At 34.5% G+C, this 16,318-nt stretch overlaps 1 protein-coding gene across 2 annotated transcripts; it reads right to left on the bottom strand.

Moving 5' to 3' along the window:
• Window positions 1–3,426: 3,426 nt before the first annotated feature.
• Window positions 3,427–14,201, bottom strand: LOC131851715 (probable cleavage and polyadenylation specificity factor subunit 2). 2 transcript variants are annotated; one of them, XM_059202251.1, is made up of 14 exons: window positions 14,158–14,201; window positions 13,871–14,083; window positions 12,798–13,063; window positions 11,902–12,147; window positions 11,229–11,416; window positions 10,041–10,264; window positions 9,145–9,294; window positions 8,510–8,708; window positions 7,736–7,826; window positions 6,860–7,046; window positions 6,381–6,471; window positions 5,266–5,389; window positions 4,204–4,385; window positions 3,427–3,583 (listed from the first exon to the last, which is right to left on the bottom strand). In XM_059202251.1, exons 2-14 carry the CDS (start codon window positions 14,017–14,019, stop codon window positions 3,491–3,493), a joined length of 2,190 nt encoding a protein of 729 aa, XP_059058234.1. In that variant the 5' UTR covers window positions 14,020–14,083; window positions 14,158–14,201; the 3' UTR covers window positions 3,427–3,490. The 2 variants fall into 2 exon arrangements, with proteins under 2 accessions (XP_059058234.1, XP_059058233.1); XM_059202250.1 differs by having other exon boundaries at window positions 13,871–14,175.
• Between the last annotated feature and the right edge of the window lie 2,117 nt (window positions 14,202–16,318).

Here is a 16,318-nt window from a genome sequence, read left to right as displayed (position 1 = left end):
CAATTAATATTTTTTTTGGTTTATATAAGGTCTGTATATACTTCCATAAGCCTTTAGTGAAAAGTTGTTAATTTGAAATTACAAACAGACACACATTTATTTATTTGTGTAGATAGTGATGTGTAGTGTAGCTTTTATTGAATTGGAGCGCATATCGTGAATTGCCACTTTCCCCGACTGTACAATGTAAATACGGTGAATGCGGGGGCCGTATTCGGCGCATTTATCATAAAAAAATGTTGTTTTATTTCTAATTTTGTTTTAAACGTTAATTAGCGACAATAGGAACTGTTTATACTGTGTTAGAGTTTTATGCGATTAGAATTGCAAATTCATATTCTATTATTGATAGATCACACAGTGGATTTGCTAATTTTGACATTAAATAGGATTTAATTTCGAAATGGCTTCCTATAGAAAGGTTGCGCATAGAAATAATGATATGCGTTCACTATTAAAACCTAAATGGTAGTAATAAAAAACTTAAGATATTTATGTAAATTGTTAAAAATTTTAAACCGAAAACGGCCCATTAAAATTTTTATTTGTCAATTCTAAACTGTGATATGATGTAAATAATGGCTATTATATATTTGAAATATATATTATACATTTTATTTGTATTCAATATATAATAATTCTCATTTCGGCTGTAGTATAAACAGTCCCTATAATACCTTATTATAATTTGTACGTGTATTACAACAGATTGTTAATGGAAGAGGATTTATTTAAAAGGTTGTCATTATATTATGGGATAATTCGTTGAGCTGTTCCACTGATGTAATTATATTTATACATTGAAAATTATATATATATTTTGGAGTGTTGCCAGCCTAATGTACAATATTGTTAATATGAACATTTAAATATATTCTGTATATAAAAAAAAGTTATGTAGATTGATATAATATATATATGTGTCGTGGAACAGTAATAAATACCTCAATACCTGTTACCAATCACAATATATCAGAATATATAACATTGTATAGCGGAAATAATGAATATTAATATCATCAAATGATATATTTACAAAATTAAGTAAATGTTGAGCTTACAAACCATTTGTAGAATTCTTTGTGAGTGAGGGAAAATGACGTAAGTGACGATGTTATTCCAGTGAATTAAAAGTTTTGTTGTAGTAATTCTTATGTTAAGAATATTTACTTTATTTATAGTTTTTAATAGTTTTTTCCGTATGCTGTGGTGTTCTTGACGTGTGAACGCTGTAGACAGATAAGAGATGTGCCACATGTAGATGTTAAGTTTATTCTATTCGACGTTGTTGGTCTGCGATTACTTAGTTATGGCGGGACAGCTGTGGCTCAAACAACCACGGAATAATATATATATAATACAGTATAGCTATTGACATTTATCGATTTACAAATCTAAAATTGGGTTAAAATACGTAATACGTTGTTACATATAAATATGAATATGGTCAGATTTTAAGCTATATGAAGGGTAACAAATTTGTTTATACAATCAAGACAATTTTATTTATGAATTACGTCACATTTAGAGTATGAAAGTGTCATTAGAACCGTGAAAGTATTTAAATGTATTATTAATTAGCAAAATTAAATACATTACCAACTCTGTATGTATGAACATAAAGTTTGTTGTTATTTTAATTGTTTTGCTGGCTAATTTCGATACTAACGTCTTTTATTATTTAAAATATTTAATAAGATGAATATCTAAAATATTTAATATTATTTTATTTATTTTACTTATTTTTTTTATTACATATACAGTGAATCCTATAAATATGAACAGCTGGAATAAGAAAAGGGAGATCAAAAATATATGAAATACATGTGATGTAATTAAAAAAAGACTAGTTTTGTATGCATAATTTATCTGCAACGATTCATAAAGCAGAATTAATTATTGATGCATGCAAAATTGAGAATTCTGACTATAGCAGATACAGAGGCAGCTAGGTACGATCTGCTGTTGTTTAAGCCATAGCTTAGGGTGTACTTACACGGTCCACAGTTCACCAACTGTACCTACTGTACACGTTGGTTACAAAGCTATGAATATAAATGGAATTGTGTACACGGTAGAGCTCGAGAGTTACGCAATCTCATTACTATTGGTAGTTGTTTAAGCAATGTAGTTAGTCATCTGTTGATCGTGTAATTAAACCCTTATTCTCGAGGCGGATTGCGTGCAGTTGCATTTCGCTGCGGTGTGTTGTTAAGATATGTTTTTGTAGGAGATATGCACCTGCGATATGAATGGACATATTTACATTGTGTGAATTAGGACTTTATAAATACTAATATAGAAGACACGTTCAGACTCTATAGTATATTTTTAGCATCACAGAAAAACATCAAAGAAAAGGGAGTTAAAATAATAAAAAAATAAAAAGAAAAAAGTAATGTAGTCTGTTTTTGGCAACATTGCCTTTCATTAATTCCGAGGCGCGTGTATGTAGAAAAAATAATTTTTATATGAAATCGTGCATAATTTTTTTTTGAATTTCATATTTGCAAGAAATTGTTTGTAAATTAATTTTTGAAGATTTCGAGGTCATAAGCGAATATGAGCCACTCAGCAAAATAGTTTTAATATGAAATAGTACAAGTATTATTTTAGTTTAACGCATGCTAGTGCTAGATAGCTAGATTTAATTTAGCTTACGTTCTTATAAGTGCCAACTGCTAAACATAGTGTTTCTTTGCTCAGTGTGTATAAATTTCTTGACAGTCTCTTATAGAACATTACATATACAACACGTCGCCGGGGCATGCAACATCGCACGCGATCTGCCAGAGTTGAGATCCGAAACTTAGTTAAGTATAAAAATGGACTGGAACGTGTAAATATTGTTTTTATATTAGCGTAATCTCAGATCAAGGAGTAGGAGTCCAAAATCCTTACCCGTGCCCGTGTCTTATTTGTATTTAATGAATTCGTACCTTTTTCTTTATATACTGTTATTAATTGTGACCTGATCCTGGTACTATGTGAAATAAATTATAAAACGGTAATAATTGTACTTTTATTTTTTGTATTCTTGTATAGTTGACGCCGAAACTTTGCTTGGATAACATTCATCTAAATTAACAAACTAATTAGGGTACTTACTAATAACTATAACTCTTTATTGCCTACAAACAAAACACACTGTTTGAAAATGCATTATAAAATGTCCTATGAAGTTTTTTACTGACAACTTTTATATTTTATTACTTTAAATCAATATTATAAACAATTAGAAACAGTGAAGCAACTAATAGAATTTCAAAGATAAATACCAATTAACAGAAATATTAATATTTTATATTTATAATCTGTGGAATTTAGAATCAAAATAAATTTCTATTTAAAGAATTTAAACAGATAAAATTGATTCAAATTTGCCGGCATTAGAATAAGTATTAAATAGCTAAATAATACTTGAGGTTATCAATATTCATATTTTATTACAAAACATTATTTAATATTTACAATCAGTCCATTTAAATGGTTAAACTATAGCAAACTGGTCGTACAACAGCTCCCTGACTTTGTAATATTCTTCTGAGAGCACGCCTTCTAGCGCCACACGGCCGTTCTCCAACTGTGAAAGAAACAATCATTTTAACCGACTGTCAAATGTAAATGGAGGTCACAAGCTGACAACCCACCTAATGGTAAGCGGTCACCTTTATATATTTGTACAGCACTACGAATATCACGTTATAATGTCATATCTGTGGTACCATTCACGCGATGCCATTCCAGAAATAGAAATTATTAATATAAGCAATTTGAATTGTCATATTTTTTATTCTACCACTAATTCAGCACGTAGACTCATCAGAAGAAGAATGCGGAATAAACTCGCGTGTTGCTCTTTTGAATAAATGTTCCGAGTTACATTTTTCAGAATTTTATATGAATACAAACTGTCACGTAGACATAATTGACATAGATAAATAAATAGTCAATTGAGTAACAAAATAAATGAATCATAGTTATCAGAGCAGACCAGTCCCTAGAAGCAGCACCCGTTCACGAGTATAAGTTATAAGACACCTCGGTGTCAACCGCTAAGCTTATTGTCATGCAATCATCATCTAGGCCTTCGTGATACACTTTTAAGTATTTGCTTGACAATAAACTGCCATTATAGCTTGTCGGCTGAAATAGGTTGACCCCTAGTTACACGAGGTTACAGTATTGTGTATGGTGTGTTACCCTGCGTATGGCGAGCGTGCCGTTGCAGCACTCGAGCGCGCCGCCCACGAACTCAGCGGCGAGTCCGAGCCGCGCCACCGCCGCACGCAGCTCCGACAGACGCACGCTGTTCACGAACGACGCTGCGTGCGCACTGCCCGCACACGGCTCCAGGGACATCGACACCTCCATACTAGACTCCTCTGCAATATTTAATAATAATATCTCAGAACATTTTTTTTATTATGTATTTTTATGTTATACTTTTACCCACTTTATATTATGTATGTTTTTGTGTAAAATAAATAAAATAAAAAATATAATATTGTTAAATATTATTCACACAGCGTTATCTAGTTTCAAGCTAAGCAGAGAGCTGTTACCTAGGCAACTGTTATATTTATATTGTAAATACATATATATACATACTATACATAAAACCACTCAGACCGATACAAATAATAATAATAATCTCAGGATAATTCACACAGCGCCACCTAGACCCAAATTAAGCTAGTAAAATCTTGTGTTGTGGGTACTAGATAACTGATACAAAAACATCGATTTTTTCGTAAATACATACATATTATAGATAGAAAACACCCAGACCGATACAAACAATCATACTTATGAATACAAATATTATAATTGTTGTCTATGTATAAACATAGACAACAAGACCAATACACTCATACTCATAAATATAAACGTTTGTACCGTAAATATAAGCGGTGTGTTAAACCGCTAGACTTCCGAGGCCGTAATAGAACAGTTACATAGTCCACGTACATTTAATTCATCCTTTATTTAACACGTTAAAGACTGCATGCCCTGACTGGCAAAGACTGGTGCACACGGACATAGGACAGGAAGATCACCTGTGGGCACTTTAATTGAAATTAAACTAGGAGTTAAATAATGTCTACCTCGAATTATTGTACACTACGAACATATTTAAAAAATAATATACCAAATTAACAAAAACAAAAACCCAGTCCCTATGTGAGAAATAAGATTTTTCAATGCGATCTTCAACGTGTTAATTATCTTATATAATTAACTTAAGAATAAAATAACACGTACCATCACCCGGCGCCGTCTCCCGTGAGCGAGCGCGTGGTGCGAGCGTGGCCGCCACCCAGGCGAGCTCGGCGTCCCCGGCCGACCGCCACGACAGCTGCGACAGCAGACTGTCGGTCAACTTCACCTGCAAATACCACAAACATATATGACTAATGTATATCGAAATAAACTTATTTTGAGCACACGAACAAAAATAATAAAAATGTAAATTTATTTAAAATTTTAATCTCAATCGATCTCACAACTGAGTTGCGGGTAAATAACTGGAAAAGAAGGGCTGAAGATCGTACCCAGTGGCGTGCCTTGAGAAAGGCCTATGTTCAGCAGTGGACTGAAGTTGGCTAATGATAATGATTAAAGCTCTTCATTTAAATTATCAATAAAGATTAAAATTAAAAATTTACAACACTCTTATTTATGTTATAAACGCGAAAGTTTGTGACTATGGATGGATGTCTGTTACTCTTTCACGCAAAAACTACTGAACGGATTATGATGAAACTTTACAGTAATATAGCTTATACGCATAGGCTGTAATTTTAAAAGATATTATGTAAACTATAATGATATATGTCAAGTGGATGTGATGTAGACGAAGTTGTGCGGTTCAGCTAGTATAATATAACTAGCTGTGCCCGTGGTTTCACCCGCAATAAATTTTAATATAAAATATAGGGTATGTGTTATTCTGATGCATAAGTTATATTATATCATATTACAAGTTTCATCAAAATCCGTTCAGTAATTTTTGAGTGAAAGATCTATACTTACAAACTTTCGCGTTTATATATAAATGTACCTTGAAATAAACTTATTTAGAACACTTTTACCTCACGAACAAATAGTAAAAATATAAATTTATTTCAATATAATAATTATATTTGACGGCCTCGGTTCGGCCACGGCTAGACCCGTGTAGCATACGGTGCGAGAGGCGTAAGAAGGGTAATATTCAAGAAATATTTAACGGAGGGGGAGTTACGATATTCAGCTAACGAGCCGATATTATAAAGATAAGAGCTAATATATTAGGATATATAACAAGACTAAATAACAAAACAAGTGAACACTAAACACTCCGCTGGTTCACTATTCCAGTAAAATAAAATTGATACCTGGTATATATGAGACTCTGTGGTCGCGTCTATGGTTTCTCCACATTTGGGAATGAATATTTTTTCTATGCCTTCAGCTTCACAGTGTTTTCTGTAACAAAATAAAAAAATATCGGTTAATTTTCTACATGAAATGTATTTTATAAATTGTTTTCCAACATTATGTATTTTCTTTTCGTCGGACAATCTATTGACAATAAACTGTCATTATTGCCGTCGACATTCGCTGTTACTGCTGTTAATCGTTAGAACCAAAGAAAATATAGTCCATTGTTTATGAAGAGAAATCGTGGTTACTATTTTTTTTTACTACAACAATACACCTTGATGGTATCGTTTTTCGACGGTTATCGTAGCCTATGGACGCTTGAAACCCTTGAAGTTAGACTACACGTATTAGGCAACTGACTCGCTGTCGCACCGCGCCTCCAGCTCGACGTACTGGATGTTTATGTCCACCTGACAGTAGTACAACTGACCGCAGCGTGGCGAGCGCGGCGGGCCCGGCCCGCAGTCCGAGCACGCGGCGCGGCTTGGCCTGCGCCACCACCCGCAGCAGCGACTCGCCGTCGCAGCGCCCCTCCAGCTCGATGTACTGGATGTTCGCCTTCACGTGCACCTGCCGCATGGTCGTCACGCACTTGCTCGGGATCTCGATCATCTCCTCTGTGGATCACGTTCATTTATCTAATTTATTGGATCATGTAGGTCAAATATTGCATTCGATAGTAGTTAATTACATCTAGTCCTCATAAATATAACAAATAATTTAAAGACATACTAGCGGAGGATAGTAATCAGATTAGTGAGCAGTCTCATCGTGACGAATTGACCAAAAACAACCACGACGCTTTTTAGAACGGACCGCGTGGAGGTGTACTTGAGAATATTCTCAATATAGGATGGTATTTTAAGTAAGGATTTATACCACTCCTTACTTAAAATACCATCCTATAGTAAAAAGTTCGCTATCTAGTTCCAATCTAAGCAGAGAATAACAAATACTTAAATAATTTTATTCTGTAAATACAAAAATAATACATCCGGACGTAACAATGATGTTGATAATATTAAGACTCACTAGACAACTGAAATACTTTTTAAATACATACACAAGCGTAAACATTGACTGCCCTTGACATGTCCAGATTTCTCTGGGTATATTTGAAAATATGCACGGCAAAAACCAACTATGTCAACAGTAAGCAATGCTGGTCCAAGTGGAATCCAGGGTGGTCTCTCTGATTGTTTTTTTTAAATATTCAGAATAAACGGCTGAATAGATTTTAATGAAATTTGGAGTGAAGATAGATTGTATAAACAACTAGTTCAATCTAAATATTAATTGGACATACCGTCAGGTTCGATTTTCGGTGGCGGTGCGGGTGGTACATCGCGAATTTCTCCTTCAGCGTCCACTATTTCAGCCAATCTGTAGTCTTCAGGCTGAAAATAATTTATATATGTACATTTTTTATGTAATTGTAAATTGGTTGTCAGAAGGCCGCATGATGGTAAATGGAAGCCTTTATATATGAATAGCACTACGAACATCAGACACCACTTATGAGTTGATACTCCGGAGGCCTAAGATGCCTTTTATCCTGTAAAGTCACTGTCCTATCTCACCCTTAACTGCTTACAAAGTAAAGTTTCACAAAGCGTCGTCGTCAAGGCTTAAATCTTAATATACCCTTCGTGAAAAACCCCATGCTGTAGTGTCTAGAGAAAATGTCGGCAGGTAATTCATTCCACAATTGAATGGGTTAGAGCTACATTATGGGCCCAGGCTCGAGTGTAGTTTGGGCTATTTTCAGGTGCCAAGACCTGTATAGATCTATTGTGCTCGCCCTTATTCAAAGTTCGCTACCTAGACCCGTGGGTGACAAGAATTGGAGGATATTCTTAGGAATGATGGTTTTTATCTCCTCAGGATATAGTGTATACTTTCCCAATGAGATATTTCGTTTATGCATGAGAGGGCTACAACCACATAAATGTGTAGTGGCGTTTCCTCTTCTGCTTGGCAAAATCTGTAGATTGATGTTAAGATAAGGCCTAATTTCGCCATGTGCTTATTCAGCTTGCAGTGTCCAGTGAGGGCCCTAGTCAGCCGCGAGTGTCGTTACCTTGATGATCTCGCCGTAGTCGTCGGTGCGCGTGCGCTCCTCGTGGAACGGGTACATGGCGTGGTGCCGCTTATTGGCCTTGAAGCACCCGGAGGGCCGCGCCGCGCCGCGCGCCGGGATGTCGTGGCGGCCTGTTACCACCCACATCTCCAGCTCGCCCTCCGAGTCAGAGTCCGACGACAGCCCCGCCGTCTCCTCCCTGCACACACAGTGGACTTGAACTAGTCATCCTCTGGGTCCGGGCCTCGACCGTCTGCTCATTACCCAGGCATACTGATGGGGTGAACCACCCCCAGTGTTGTTCATTTGCCTATGGGCGAAGTCGACTATAGTTTTGCATTTTTTAGGTTATTTATTGGAAATATACATCACATTTAAGGTTTGTAAAAATGTTAATTAAAGTTTGTATGGAGATTCGTCATTTTTGAAGCTGCGTTTTTTAGGTTACATTATTCAATATTTTATTTTATTCGGTTAAGGTTACTATTCCACATATACTAAGTGGCGGGCACAGCTAGTAATATATACAATAATAGCACTACGAACATGACAACACTACGTAACACCCAATTTAAATAAAAAAGTATAGATTTTAGGACGTCAAGTAAGGAGAGAAGTATAAGTAGGAAGTTTACTTTATAGAATTGTTGATCTTGAGCCTCTGATGCTGTAGGTAGTCCTCCAGCTCGGCACCCTCGAGCCTCAGCCGCCGCCGCACGGGCAGCTCCAGTATGCGGTCTCCGCCATTCTCCGCCAGATCCCGAGCCAGTGTGCCAGGGGACGTTCTGGGAATTTCCGAATGTGACTTTATTTCTTTTTAGACTACAATGATGGCAAACAAGCAAATGGCTCATCATAATAATAGTACATTATTATACCACTGTTGCTCACAGGCTTCTCGTATTGTCAAGAGTTTAGCATATTTTAGCATGGTGGCTTCGTTTATAGCGTCTAACCCGTATCATTAGTGGGGATATCAGTATTCGTACGGAAAGTGCAGATCTCTTTTTAACCTATTTGATGGTAAACATTTACCGTAGCCTATGGATGCCTGAAATAACTGTGCCGGCGATGAAGTCACGTCTACGTTGACGACACTTATATAATTGGAATGACAATGAAACTGATGGTAAGCGATAAGCTACGCCTATATACATTAATAGCACAAGAGACATCACATTGTCTTGTGACTCATGCATTGACATCCAGAGGAATAAGATGTCATGCCTCTTATCCTGTAATTTTACTGCCTAATCTGCACCCTACAACTGGAAAACAGCTTACAAAGAAGAAGATGCTTGGCGGCTGTAGACGGATGAGGTTTATTTGAGGGAAGACTATTTTCTTACTTTTAATACTTTTTTTAAAAAAAATGAAAGGCATTCAGCTGCTTTATAAGTCTTTCTACGAGTTTGGATTGCCATCTGCACTCTCCCCCTAACGTTCTGTGAACCTATAAAGCCAGCTGTGGCCAACAGTATTAGAATACTTCAAAAAACCCCGCTATAAATAAAGACATATACATACTTACCGTGCTGTTAAAACAATCGAGTTAGACGGATGCGGAGCCCATTGAAGGAATAGATCTCTGGCGAAACCAGTTTCTAAGTCAGGGAAGGATGCTAGCACCACCTTGGGGCCTGGTGTCCTGACTACCTCAGCTACTGAATGACACAGTTGGAGGTGGCGTAGTGCAAACGGGTTGCTGCGGGCACCTTCGAACGCACGCGTCAGTTTGTCACTCATCCATTCTATCTGTAATGTTCAATAATAATTCTTTAAAAATATATAAAGTGATAAAACATAAATAGTAAGCTATTACCGCCGCTCATGAGTACCTGCAATAACAGGGTAATTGCAAGTGCGTTGTCGGCCTTTAAGAAGAAATATGCTCGATTCTTAAAGGTAACGAAATACTGTTGCTGGAAAGTCAATCTACAATATGGTTTTGTGTGGGATAGAGGTTTCGGAACGCATGGTGGAGGAGCACGCACGGTCCAGATGATCAGGATGGTATTTTAGTTTCTAGTGGGCAGTAGAATGGTGAAATTCACACACCCAGACCGATACAACAATCACAGAAAGGTTTGCACTATATGAGGAATCGAATCCGCGACATCGGAAGTAAAGCATTTTGGTAAGTGTGGTAACATTGATCTCCAGCCATGTCCAGCAGTGGAAAATTAGTATTTTATTTTTATTTTAAGTTTGAACATTATTAAGGTTCTATTTTCAAAGACTATACTTCTATTTGTAGGTACTGGGTAAATAGGTACTGTAGGGTTACTGGCAATCGCACAGTCAATAAACAAAAGAGCATTTATATACCCTTGTGTGTCAAATACATGGTACTGTGTGTGTTGTTTATTTATTAAATTAATGTATTTTGTTTTTATGGATGATAAAATAAATATATTAGCAATCTGCACTCTCTTTATATATAAATTGTAAATGTGCGACATTTCATACTCCACGTACGCGCAAATCTAAAGGTACAATGTAAATAGGTGTACAAAGTCTTTGCTTCACATATTAATATAACATACATATTAAAATATATTATAAAGTACATGTTATTCTGATGTATAAGTTATACTACTGTACATATTCATCAAATCCGTTAAGTAGTTTTTGCGTAAAAGAGTAAAACATCCATCCATACTCACAAACTATAATGTTTATAATATTAATAATATCATCTTATTTATAAAATAATTACCTGTGATTTAGCAAATTCAACAACATTATAGCTGACGTTAGACAGCAGTAGCAATGAGTAGGCAACCAGCCCCGAGTCCTTGTTCCTCCACAGCTGGTCCAACATGTGCGCCAATTCTAGCACACGGCCAGCTGTATCCGTGCAGACAAGAACGCAGCCACCACCACGGAGTGTTGTGAGGATTGTCGCTAGGAATTAGTAACTATTTTAAACCAGTGTAGAAAACAGATTTAAATTTCTGATGAATGATTTAGTACTATGCAGATTGCTATTTTTTTAATAAATAAAATCCAGGCTTGTGCATGAGTACATGCTAGAGAATTGATTAAATTAATTGTAAATTCTAAAATCGTGTCGAGGCGAAATTTCGAATATTGTGAATTGAAATTCTTTTAAATAGTGGCTAAAGAAGGCTGGAAAGATACCCTTCTCCCAAAGGGGAAACTATTTAAATTTGAGAGAAATGTCAATACTACCTACAATCTTATTATGCAATTATATATACCATAAACTATAGTATCCATAATGAGTGTGTGTGCTATATAACCAACTTAAAAATATTATTATAGTTTTATTGTAATTTGATTTTTTATAATTCCATGTTATTAATTGACCATAAACTTCTTCTCTCTTTCTTTCTAATAAAAAAAATGTTTATAAAAATAACACTTACTCATTAGCTTTTCATCTCTTAGTCTTCTCCTCTGCTGGACATAATCCGCATTCATTGCACCTAATAATAACAGTGATGGTCTCATTAACTTCTCGATTTCACAGCCATTGAGATGCCTTTCTTTCTTGTGGTTGAAGTCTGGTGCATATACAATGTCTTCCTCTCCTGGTGCTGCTATGCGCCATACTGTGCCACCAAGGGAGTGGCCCGCTGGCAGTGGTGTGATACGAACACCTAGACCTTTACCTTTAAACAAAAATAAGATTTTATGTAGAAATGGAGAATGAAAGATATTTTATCACAAAAGATTAGAATATCAGGTTTGTCAGGAGAATGATACAGTAAAATTGATATATAACACTGCTATATAAACCATTGTGATAAATTGATTCGCAGCCCGCCAGCATAAACCATTAGTGGATGTGGGTGTACCATTATCAATTAAATAATATAACCACATAGTATGCTAATATTCTTCTTAATTCTTATATATTAATATCTTGTGGAGACAGAAATACCCAATTGTAGGCTGATAATGTATAATATGTATAATCATTAATCTTCAAATAAATGAAGAATGAAAGAATGAATATTTTACATGTCATGTAGCTAAAATATTCATAAAATAACTATACTATATTACTTTCCAGAAAAAAATAAAGTTACTAAATTTTAAAATAAGAACAAAATGAAACATTAATAAAAGAAAAAAAAAATTAAGTTACAAAATGTAAAAATGAGAACAAAATGAGACATTAATTAAAAAACAGTACTATACAATTCTTCAGAAAATAAAAGTAATATAAAAATATAGTTAGTAAATTTTAAATTAAGAATAAAATGAGATGACTATTGTCTCATTTTGTTCTACAAAAATTACTATGACAATTATTTACCTTTCATATCTATACTCTGGTTGTATTTCAACTGTGTTATCCTATCAAATGCAGCATCAACATCATCCAATGTGAATAGATCAAAGTCGGACACATTTCTGTGTGCCTGATATAAATCATACATGAACATTTGGCCCATTTTGTAAATCGGTAATGTGGCATATATTGGGCAATTCAGCCCAAGTTTTCCAACTGCATATGGCAGTGCCCCAAGATGTAGGGGATCGGAGTGAGAGAGTAGTACTGCGTCTATGGAGTTTACATGCCTGGAATAAAAAAAATACATATATAAAAGTAAGTGATTAATATAACATTTCTTTGGCCACTGTCAATATAAATTTATGTTTTGAATATTAGTTTTAAAACAGATATGTACTTATCTATACTGATGGTAGTTTTTGACATATTATAAGAGTCTGTAATAGACCTACATGATTAAAGATAGTCTGATTTGATTTGATCTATCCATATAACAAGGTATTATCTACATTAATAGTATCTATATTTGAGTACAAAGTTTTTTAATATTATGTCAGTATATTTATATCAATTCCTTTATTTTATTATATTTACCTAAATTCTTTTCGACAACTAATTTACATATGTAACATAAACATAAATTTTTACTTTTGTCATCAGTGCCCATAAAATAATTTCTGTATTGGACTGCCTCAATTATCAAATTATGTAGCAGTTTAGCACATCACTTTATTTCCAATAGCCAGCTATTGGGTTTGTTTCTTTTCATAGTGCAAAACATTTGTATTTATAAGTATCATTGCTTGTATTGGTCTGGGTGTTTTCTAAGTATAATAGGCATGTATTTACAAAAACATAAATGGAGTTGTCTAGTACCCAAGCAGAGCTTGTGTTATACAAGTTCTCCTTAGGTCTAGATGGTGTTGTGTGATTTGTCCTGAGTTATTATTATTTACTCAATGGTTAATTGGTGCAGAATGCAATACGGTATTAATTATTATTTGTCAATTGTACAACTTTAATCGCTAATTGTGCTATAAAGAATAAATAAATAAAACAAATCTACTAACAACAACATAACCTAAAAATGTTACCTTTTCAATTCTCCTATAAAGTTCATATCAAACTTTTCGTCCCAACCGCAATCTAGAAGGAACTTGAATTCGTCAATTTGCAGAACGTAGCATGGTGGGGACTCATCTCCAGCACCGGAGATACAGTGTACCTTGATGATGGAAGTCATCTTGCTGAACCGGTATGAGCCTCCGTTGTGATTACATTAAAAATCTTTAGTACATGCTTTCCACCTACGTAAAAAATATTTTCTAAATAAAAAGCAGATATTAAAGCAATAATTTAAAATGAAAGAAAAAGTACAAACAAAGCAAAAACTTCTATTACGTACAACCGTCACTTACACAGTTGACATTCATTGACACTTTTTTTTATCTTTATAGTAACGGCAAAGAGTCTAAGCTCATACAGCCGTCATTTGGCACTTATAATGTCAGACCTTGGCTGAGTTGTATAGATCTTATTTATTGAACTTGATTAATTAAATTTAGAGGAAAGGAAAATCAGTCTAATCTTTGCTGTAAATTACACTTATATATACAAAAATTTAAAATTAACTTACTGCTTATCTTCAAACGTATTGTCACGAGTTCTAACAATAAGGCATTTTGTCCCTTTCTCAATGCAGGTAATTTTTTTATGTAATGGAAATGGGAAACAAGCGGCGCACCTGATGGTAAACGGTAACTTTCACCTATATACATGAACAGCACTACGAACATCACGTCATCATGTGACACTCGTGATCAATTGTTACCATTCCATTACCATTCCTAAGATATCCTGCCACTTATCCTGTAGTTTTACTGCCTATTCACTGTACAACCAAAAAAACTGACAAAGCAAGCTGTTTGTCGGCTGCAATAGACGAAACTGGGATATCCACAGTAATCCACACAGACTACCCAACAAAACTATTATTTAGTTAATATAAAGTTTTTCGATTATATTCAATAAAATATACAGTCATTGAATGTTGTTTGTATATTATATATTTGTAAAGAACCTCTTTATTTATTTAACTATTTAATACGGGGTCGATCATTTAAAACTAAGTGAAACAATAACTTGTTATAAAAGTACATATATGAAGAATGTTTTTTTTTATTTTTTTTTAAATATGGCTTACTGCCGCCAACCGCTGTCGACCCGCAATTTTATAAATATTTTTACTCTTATTTACAATATAATAAGAATTGTAACTGAGCGCTGGCACATGGAAGATATTTTAAAATATTATTGGAGGATTTAAACAAAGTTTGTATTAAAACTTAAAATTACCTACCTTTTAGCTATGTTTGTGCATGCTAATAAAAAAAAAAGGACTTAAACGATTTGGTTGACATATTCACTAAAGTGCGTAAGCTTAAGTACTGACGTTTGACTTTACAATCATTTTAAAGATAAAAAAAATATGAAAGATTAAAACGAAGAAGTCGCGGATTCAGGTAGTTTTATATAATAATATGCAGATATAAACAACGTTTGCAAAGGTAGCGGATTCAAAGTCATAACTTACGACCGCCTATTTACAGATAAATGGGTTAGATAAATCTACCTTTTCCACGTTTAAGGTCCTTATATAATATGGGTATGGATAGCAGTAATAAAAGTAAAATGATACAATTAGAATTATACAAAATGTATATTTTTTCTATTAAATAAGTATTCGGTGAACGAGCTGATGATACGGTATCAAACATTACACTTTTACATTTATATTTCTTCTTCATTTTCTCCAATAAAAATAAAACGGTCTATTTAGATAACCTATATCTCATAAAGAAATCTAAGTCATCATATTTATTAAAGGTATTTTATCGTTCGCGGTAAATACGTGGTTTCCTAAATAATCTGTGGTTAAATAGAAAGAAGAAAGAAAGAAAAATAGCATATGTAGATATGTTTCAATCGCTTCCAAACTCTCTTCAAATATTCATTAATAGAAATATTTATTAATAGAACTCTGCATTTAGTGAAATAATTAATGACACGCAAAATTTGGTTAGACCAGTTGTCACCAAAGCTAACCATTTGGTGACAATTGGTCTAACCAAATTTTACGTGAAAATGGAGTGAAATATCGAACTCCTAAAATATAAGGGACTAAAGACTTAGGAGTCACCTAAAGGTTGGTAAAAATGAATTTCATACGAAATTGAACCCCTAAACTGGCATGGCGTTAAGTGGCCTTTAAACTTAAGTAAAAGTTGGTGAAAACGGGCATACGACTCTTAGGGGTTTTTTAGTGTTGATAATGGAGTGCATCAGTGGAGGACGATAAGATGACTATGAGGTCAGGTCAGATAGCCCATCGTGACATATTCACCAGGAATTCAATATGATGGTTTCCAGGGGGAACCGCGGCCGCGTGGAGGTCAACCTGATATGGTACATTGCTAGCAATGGGGTTATCAATCCCCTTCCCCTTTAGGGGAACAAAAAGAAAAAAAAGATACCATGCCGCT

This window comes from Achroia grisella, unplaced genomic scaffold (genome assembly GCF_030625045.1).
Source record: "Achroia grisella isolate CSIRO2021 unplaced genomic scaffold, CSIRO_AGI_Agris_v1 utg807, whole genome shotgun sequence".
Classification (NCBI taxonomy): Eukaryota; Metazoa; Arthropoda; class Insecta; order Lepidoptera; family Pyralidae; genus Achroia; species Achroia grisella.
This window is presented reverse-complemented; position numbering and strand designations above follow the sequence as displayed.

Coding starts and splice junctions, on each gene's coding strand:
- LOC131851715 (XM_059202251.1), bottom strand. CDS start 14,019: ATGACTTCCATCATCAAGGTACACTGTATCTCCGGTGCTGGAGATGAG. Junction 12,148..12,797: donor CCAGAGTATAGATATGAAAG/GTAAATAATTGT, acceptor TTTTGTTTAAAG/GTAAAGGTCTAGGTGTTCGT. Junction 6,472..6,859: donor GCCGCGCTCGCCACGCTGCG/GTCAGTTGTACT, acceptor ATTTTGTTACAG/AAAACACTGTGAAGCTGAAG.